Source organism: Porites lutea, chromosome 14, assembly GCF_958299795.1.
Source record: "Porites lutea chromosome 14, jaPorLute2.1, whole genome shotgun sequence".
NCBI lineage: Eukaryota > Metazoa > Cnidaria > Anthozoa > Scleractinia > Poritidae > Porites > Porites lutea.
Genome location: NC_133214.1, coordinates 18,060,434 through 18,069,209, shown reverse-complemented (window position 1 = coordinate 18,069,209; position 8,776 = coordinate 18,060,434). Strand labels below are relative to the sequence as shown.

The 8,776-nt window shown below is 39.3% G+C and overlaps 1 protein-coding gene across 1 annotated transcript in view; it reads right to left on the bottom strand.

The window, feature by feature from the left end:
* Window positions 1-267: 267 nt before the first annotated feature.
* The window catches only part of LOC140924009 (uncharacterized), a 26,481-nt gene continuing 17,972 nt past the window's right edge, over window positions 268-8,776 (bottom strand). The window contains exons 12-16 of the mRNA XM_073374013.1: window positions 7,722-7,910; window positions 6,938-7,014; window positions 1,685-1,940; window positions 1,114-1,199; window positions 268-609 (exon numbers count right to left, since the gene is read on the bottom strand). Of these exons, the coding sequence (XP_073230114.1) occupies window positions 372-609; window positions 1,114-1,199; window positions 1,685-1,940; window positions 6,938-7,014; window positions 7,722-7,910 (846 nt within the window). The 3' untranslated portion in view covers window positions 268-371. The remainder of the gene's footprint in view (window positions 610-1,113; window positions 1,200-1,684; window positions 1,941-6,937; window positions 7,015-7,721; window positions 7,911-8,776) is intronic.

Genomic DNA, 8,776 nt, shown 5'->3' with positions numbered 1-8,776 from the left:
CTCATTCTTATAGCTCCATTGGCAGTTAAAGGACGATGTAAAAGCAAAAAGCCTGCATTATAATGAGCAAATTGTGTCTGGAAATATCCAATTGTCTTAACTGGTTATTGGTAGGATGCCAAAAAGGTGTGTAATTCTACAGTTTGGTTTCAGCTCCACTGATAAATACTGCAGAAAATAGGCAGAGCATTATCTTACAGCAGAAATTTAAAGCTTTTTGAAAAACTGCTCATGTTATTCCACACTACCACTCAAAGAGCTACATAATAATTCGCATGAATTTTTATTATTTGTATCATAATAATTAGGTTTGAACTTGAAAGATATAAACGTTAAACACTTGAGTTGGTTATTCTTCAAATAGTAATTCGCTAGGAAGTTCCTTCCTGTTCGCCTTCAGGGTAAAGGGTGGCAATGGGAGGGAGGAACCTCACTTTGGATCTAAACGTCTTGACAATGTTCTTTCGTTTTGGCGCCACTTCACTCCTAGTCTTTCGTATTCCATCATCTGGTCTCTTGTAATAGCCATATAGGGATGGGAAGAAACTTGATGGAGGGAGACTGACTGATTTAGCATCCAATGAACCACAGCTTAAACGCGCTAAAATACTGAAATGAAGGAATGAAAAAGGAAGTTGTTTTAAACTTTTATCAACCTCGTTCCCAGGGTATCTCAACTTTCGGTCCCCTCTGGGGTGGGGAAGAGTTGTTATTTAACTGGTAGAGGGTGGCAGGTGACAGTCTTTCTACTAACGACCTGTGTCTTAAATCCTTCATAGATTTGAAAATGGGAATTAACGTTTTTGGGGAGGGATAAATGGGAAGAGCCCAAGGAGAAACCCAGCAGGGGCAGAAATGAGTTTCAACACGGACTATTGTTTCACAGGGTGGCTAATGGAATCCTTACAAGGTGGTTTCAACTTGATTTTACAGATGTAAATTCTGTAAAGTCACTTTTCAAATGAAACCTCCCAAAAGGTTTTTGTGACTTCTTTTGGATATACTGAGAAAGAGTGTGGCTCTAACTTATAAAACCATCGATGAGTGAATTCGCCATGACACTGCTTTGTTCTAAAATTTAATGTCCCTCTATATGTAACTCTGCTGACTTACTCCTGAGCCGCCAGACGATTTCGATTGATATCCAAGTCCAGCAACTTTGGTGTAGTGACCATTGCCGGGGGAAATGTGGACATGACCTGAAAATTCAAAACGTGGTTTGTAAAAGGAAGGTACAGAAGCACTGCTGTTTTTATCATTCTCTGCATGATCACTTTCAAATAGGAAATTGTTTTACAGCTATTTTAAATCCAGTATTATTGATTGTTTCGGCTTGCATGTTTGCATAGACTGCAAGCAGTCTCTTATTCTTCTTTTGAGTCACAGTTGATCAAGAGTATGTGAGAGGGGAGAGCAGCGAAGCCATGAGGATTGAGGGTGGAACCCCAGCGAAGAGAAAATAGGAGACACCCTTTTTGCTCTCTCTTCCCCAATCTCTCCTCCTTATTACCATTAATTAGCATAATAATTATAATTTTACTTTTTTACTCGCTGTGTGTGGCTAAGAGGAAAGAAGGGCAATCACTCGCTGTCTAATGGTTGCAATTCCTTATCTGATATCAACCAATCAGAAGTGAGACTTGTCGTGACTTCAGTTACCATGCCCTTCACTCCCCCCCATTACCTTCCATGTTGTTCCCTGGTTTGCCTCACACATGACACTAGTTCCATCCACAGGGGAAAGAGGCTTCTCTTTAACTGCTGCTTGTGCTTGTAATTGCGCTTTTCTTAACTTTGCACGCTCCTTTGGAATGTTGGCAGCTTCCTTTATGTCTGCCTCATTTATTTCCTTCACGTCTTCTTTGATTTCATCTAGTCGCGGGATCAGATCTATCGGTTTAGTGAGCAGAATACCGGTTTCCTCATGCACTTGAGTTAAACTGGTAACATAAAGAAGCAAATATCATCAAAGGAAAGCAAATAAGATAAAGTAAACCCTTCCATTACTCTGTAAGTAAATCACCTCTGCCCTACATTGCAAAATTGAATGGGGACCACCCATGTCCTCAAACCTATTTGTTACCTGCTGAATTTGAGGAATTTAAGACAGCTGTCTCTCAGAAGCACAGAGAAGTGCAGTAAATGCTGTATCACTACATGCTGCAAGTTTCATCCTCAGAGAATTCTTAGGGAACTTACACTGCTCACAGTAGTGGTGACTACCATAATAATAATTTATATGGCCGATATACAAGGTTTGTGCTGCCTTGAAGGTGAGAGTTTTCAAACAGTTTAACTTGTCATAGGGTACAGAGATCAGAAGATTCTGGTTTTCAAAATAAGGTACATATGTGGGCTATAGATCAGTGGCATGAAGAATATTGGTGTTTCTGGTTTGTAGTTGGTCTGGTAAAGGGTAGGGATTTTTGGTACTTTGTCACGTAATAGGGTAAAAAATGTTGCAGTCTAAAATATATAATTTTTTGCTAAAACTCAAAGGATTAGTTGTAAATGAAGTCTTGCGTAAACCATGGCTTGAGAAATCCTTAGACCCCCAGATGTCTCCCTGTGAGGGTTGTTTTAATAAGATAAATTTTTCCCAAGTCTAACCTTTATGCTTCCATGAAACTCTTAATCAGTACAGTCGGTCACCAATGGGCCAAAAAAATTTGGCTGTATTAATGGGGTGGCCATATTAACGAGGGTTTTTTAACAAGAAAATCTATGGCAGTTTTTGCCAGGTGGCTAAAAAAAAGTGGCCATAATAACTAGGTGACCGTATTACAGAGGTGGCCTTAAGGCAGGGTTTCACTGAAACAGAGTTGTGATAATGGAGTAGGACAAAGTGAAAATGAGTTGGAACAGGGTTTTGTTAAACTCTGCCTGAACTCCATTTAAATAACTCGCCCATGACCACATCAGTAGTCTGGTAATGATAAAAGATCCATTTATTTCAACACAATCAGTAATTACAGAAATTAATGTGCTTGGAGGGGTCGTATTCTAGACTGTAGTAAAAAGAGAAAAATATAGTACAGTCTCATCTTAAATTAAAAGTGTAAGAAGTGTTGAAGGAATAATAAACACTAAAAACGTTTATGAAATTCAAAAATGTTTAAGTTTACATCTACTTCCTTTATTTAGCTTTCTCTCTTTGTGACTATATAAAATGACACTTTAGTTACTAGTTTTTGTATAACAATTTTAGTGAAACCACTATAAAAACACCAATTCGTTTGGTGTTTTGTTTGTTCTATACTAAATTAAACTTTGACAATCAGTTACTATTTCATGGGTTTAGCTGAAAACCATTTTTGTAGTTGGAGAAGTTTTACTTGGTACCTGCAAAAGTTTGGGGACAAGCATTTGGGCTTATAAAGTGATCTTTTAATTTGTCAATGGCATGCCAATGTGACAAAGTCCTAGTTCTATCTTAAGTATCATGTCTAATTGAAAACCGCATCTAGCAATGTTTCAAGACATGGTGGCAAATATTTACTGGCACCTAAGAAAAGGTGTTAAAGGACTTATAATTCATACTGGCAGTCCTTTAACACCTTTTCTTAGGTGCCAGTAAATATTTGCCACCATGTCTTGAAACATTGCTAGATGCGGTTTTCAATTAGACATGATACTTAAGATAGAACTGTATGAATTATAAGGTAAGTTGAGCATGATTTCCAAACCAGTTGCATTAACCAAATGAGTTAAAATTTATTTAATGAACACTGTTTATAGCTTCCACCGATCTCTATTGCTTTGAAAGTTACATGAATAGAGCAACTGTTTCAGTTTAGTATGCTGAAGGGAAACATCACCGATCAATAGAAGAGGTTTTTGCCTTTTTTGTACCACCATGAACCAAACTACAAATCACATGACCTTTTTGTGGTATTTACATCTGGACCTTTCTGAGAAAGACTGCATCTCTGAAAAACGTAGTCCGTAGTTATCCAAAGTTACTGAAAACATCCTTCTACACAATTTAGATTGTGTGATTTCATAACAAAACTTTTAGCCAAGTAAACACTTCAAAAATAAAAGAGTAAAATTCGAATTTGTTTTACACATCAAACACTAATAAAATCTTACTAAAATGGCTATTGAGAAATAGAAATTAACCTGTATTATTATTTTTTGTTTACACTTCTTACAATTTTAATCTCCAAAATGTTATACAAGCATATTTTGAACGGTAAATTACTCTAAAATAATATGAAAAAATGTAAATTTTGTCAAAAAACTATTGTCATCACACTGTAAATATTACATACAATGTTGATGTTTCTTTGCTGTGGTTATAAAAGCCTAGCCAGTAGTACTTGTGGTATCTGAATGGTCTTGGTAGGTGTTTTCATACATCTCCAAGTACTGGTCCATCCACGCTGAACGCTGTTTCTTTCTAAACAACCCCATGACACCCAGGTCCTTTGATGTCATATTCCATTGACCAACTTTAGCCCATCTACCACTTTCCTTTGCTTCAACAAAATCATAGCAGGCCTTTAATAGTCTCTTTGCGTTATTTATCTCAGCTTTTATCTCCCTGGATAGGAAAACAGTGGTTACTGGAATACCTGTCTTCCAATCCCAATAGGACCAGTGTGCTGGGTTTTTTTTGTCAGGATGGGCACAATTTGGAACCATTGCATATGGGATCTTGTGTCCAGATTTCTTAATATGAGTGTTAGATAGGCCATCATGATCTTCGATATATAAAGTGCTTCCAACAGGAGGAAATTTGTGATGGACAAGATTGATTCTTCCAACTTTCGAAGTGTCATTCTTCTCAAAATGTATATGAGCACAAACAGCAAAGTTGGTTGGGTCAGATGGGTCTTCCAGAAGGAACAGTCCCATTGGAGCATCTACATAGTGGCCTTGTGTCATTTTCATTAGCTTGTAGTCGATTACATTAAATGTTTTTGATTTCATGAAGCCGTCGGCTGTGCCTGAGTTGAGAACCCTCTGTGAAAGAAGTGCATCTTCTTCTAATTGGAACTGTTGGATAGAGCAAAATTTGAAAAAACCTGGATCCTGGAAAAGAATGAACTTGAAATTCTGAGTTTCCCGGAAAATGACTGGCATACCAATTTCTGTTCCATCAAGGTTTGTTGTTACTAGCTTTGGAGATGGCAGCTTAATCCCCCTGAAATATTCCCTGTCCTTGTCAGTCATTCCCTCCCACTCTTTCAGTCGTTCTTTTAATTTCTCTTGGTTTTCATTGAAGAACTTGAAGCATGGGGTGAAGTAGCCACCATATGTACCTTCATCAGGTCCACAGGCTGTCTGAACAGTTACTGTACACCCATGTTCATTCCAAGGGCCAGGCGTCGTATTTAGCTCTTCTAACTCCTCAGCAAGGATTCCAGAATAACAGCTGTCTAAGATGATAAGCAAGTGCTTGTTCTTCTTTACTTTGCCCTTTGCATTTTGGGATTCAGCTTTGACACCGGCTATCCAAGGCTTGAGCAAACCTTGAAGTCCACAATACCCAACATGGTGCAAGCAAAGCTCTCCCCCTTTAACTTCCTGGTCTTCGTTGATATACTGTTTGGCAATTTTATTATATTCTTCATTGAAGTTAACCTCGCTAAGTTTAGGCATAGACCGATCATCTGATAGTTTGTCGTTTGGTAGTCCATGGCCAGTATAATACCATATCACCAGCTCGTGATGTTCCGGGTGTCCCGTATGGCGCATGGCCGCAAAGGCGTTGCTGAATGCTTAGTGAATAAGCCCATTATAATTAGCTTCATCTAACTCTGAGCCATTGAAGTACTTGCAAAAATCTGTGTTTAAAACTTTAGCTTTATCGAACCATTTCACCATTTCCTTGAAGTCCTCAATGGTTTTAATTCCATCGAGTCCCTTCGACAAACATGTCCTCAAAACGTCAGGCGACGGTAAGATACCACAACGGGCATGTTTTACCATTGAGTCAAGCGATTCTTTGTCTTGTTCGTCTCTTTCTCTCTTTTTTTCGTCCACCTGCTTTGCCAATTCAGCTGAGGGAGTGAGGGGCTTTTCCTTCCCGGCCATATCTAATGACTTTCGTTTTTAACTTTCGTTTCAGTCGGTGTTTCGTGACGCATTACATGAATGTATGTTGCTAGGCGTGAAGGAAAATATGGAATTCTACCTCGTTATCGTGCTGTGAGATCGCTGCGCATGCTCCAACTCAGTGCAAAGCTTACGCCATCTCTGTCGAAGCGCGTTTTTTGCTCTAAGGACAAAACTCTGCGGAAGTCCGCCTTCATCGAACAGTATAACCTCAGTCGTTTCTGAACGCGCCAATAAGATCGCATTATCCGCCTTGGAACGAGCCGTTAAGTTAAGTGATCGATTCCTAAAGCCTAGATGCTTGCGTTCAAACAACCCAATAGCCTTTTCCAGGCTCTTACATAGGGGGCATGACACGTACGCGAAAGGCATGCGAAAATTGAGCCCCCCACTCCCCTCCCCCCCCCCCCCCTACTCCGGTTCATTTTCAAGTACGCACTTTCTTTAATAATTTCGCCGACCCGACTATCTCGGAGCCCAGAACAGGATAACAACACAACAGCCGGGCCGGGACCGCTGATCTGAGGGATCTGATTTCTCCCATTATGCTTCGGATTCCTACCGAAAACTAGCACTAACAACTGTTAGCTCCTGTTCCAGTTAGCATTTGTTATCGCGAAGTTGTGATCAGGCACAAGGGATTCCCACTTAGTCTAGTGGCCAATTTTAGAATGGGCCTTATTTTAAGAATTAGCGGCACCCCCTAGCCTATCCTTAGGGACATCTGTCTATTACGGACAGTTCGTTTGGTCCCAGAAATGCCAAATATCATACATTCCCAACCTCTATAGTACGGACACCTCTGTAATGCGGACACTTGGTTCTGTCCCTTTGGTGTCCGTATTAAAAAGGTTTAACTGTATTTTTTTCTTACACTCGGTAAAGTTGTTCCAAAATCTCTGCTCGAGTCTTTATGAACTGCTCCTTCTTCAGCCCCCAGGCTTCTTTTTGCTGTGAAAAATGCAGAGGCATGTGGAAAGGAAATTTAAAACAAAGAAATAAACTCCTATACATTAGCAGTAGAAAAATGTTCGTTAAGGTGTTTCGATGTTTCGATAGTTTTTCAGAGGCCATACAGATATTTTTCAATCGTTTTAAAAGTGATTTCATCCTTGTCTGGTCGCTATAAAATTTTCACCAATGACTGACTATAGATTGTAATTTGTCCATATATAGGTTTTAGTAAAATCGATATTACTATCACAACAATAAACAAAGAACTTTGAAATTGATAAACGCCTAATTTTGCTCGATCTAGACCAGCTACTGAAAATCCAACACTAGGAACTTAAAGTTTGGTGTTCAGCAAATAACCTCCGTAAGAAGTAAAAGAATTCTGTATAAGTTGAATTCGACGGAAACGGAAATATATTTCAAACCTTAAATTTTCAATAGCCGTGATAGATTATTTAATAAAAAGGCATCCAGGCACTGGATTCCAGTCTTTGTCATTTGGACTTGCCATTTCTGGATTCCAGTCGTTAGTGGGATTCCGGATTCATTGAGCTGTTTTCCGGATTCCAAAGCCCAGGATTCTAGATTCCACAAGCAAAATTTTCCCGGATTCTGGATTCCACAAGCAGCAAAAATTTCCCAGATTCTGGAATCCTGAATCCGGATTCTCTTTCATTAGGCGAAATAATGCGGAAATAGCCCACCTTCATCATCCGTTCCTCCATTTCTTTCATGGACGGAAGCACTCTCTCGTTCACATTCGTCTCCATCTTCATTCTCTGCACATTTTCTTGAATTTCCTTAACGCGACGGAAATGCACGTACTTTTTTACCATTTCAATGAAACGCTTGCGAGGAAAGTCCATGGCTTCTTTTATAAGTTTCGTCGTGGACTGAAGTGACAACGAAAACAAATCATGTAACAGACTTTGAGGGTGTTTTCTTTGAAGCTATGTTGAGGCTCCAGTAGCCTGCAAGCAAGCTCTTCATTTGGGGAAGTCGCGAGAAGTTTTGTGACAGCAGCATACGTTCTCTCGTAGCTCGTGTCGCTTGCCGTAAATGGAGAGCTTGCTCACAGGCTTACCCTGGCTCCAGCGGTCTGTTCTCAATATGCCTAATATGAAATTCAGGGGCACCCAACGACGGTTTCGACATAAATACAATGAAAACACTTTTTAGGCTATCCAGAGTACTTTTAGATCTCTAGAAATGCATTAAAGGCGGGCCTATAAAATTTGTATCTGTTCGGTCATCCTAGGGGAACTTGAGTCTTGTCTTGAAATTACTAGAGCTTGAGTGTTATTTTCCCGAAAATTTTAGGTGCAATATGACGTATTACGAAAGTTAGTCATTTTCTGATTCTTCTTTCCATCTCATTTTTGAATCCGAAAATTTCAGGATCCCTTTTTTCTACGAAAAATAGCCTAACTTGGGAAGTGAAATGCGAAAATTAAACTTCAGAAAATCGTAGGGAATTTATTACATAAGCCTCGAAAATTGCAAGTGAATGGAACGGTCATGTAGAAATTTTTAGCCATCCTCAAGTAATAGGAAATTTTAAGCAATATTTGCTTCTCTGAACAGACATTCTACAGAAAACAGTCTTTGGGTGCCCCTGGAAATTAACCTTGCTTACGGTTTGATACCATCAGTATCCATAAGAAAAAATATCTTCTGGAACCCAGGGTATCACAGGCTAGGCCCCAGGGAATGATATAATAAGGGTTCATCAGAAGTTAGGAGTCCGGTCTATTTCCAA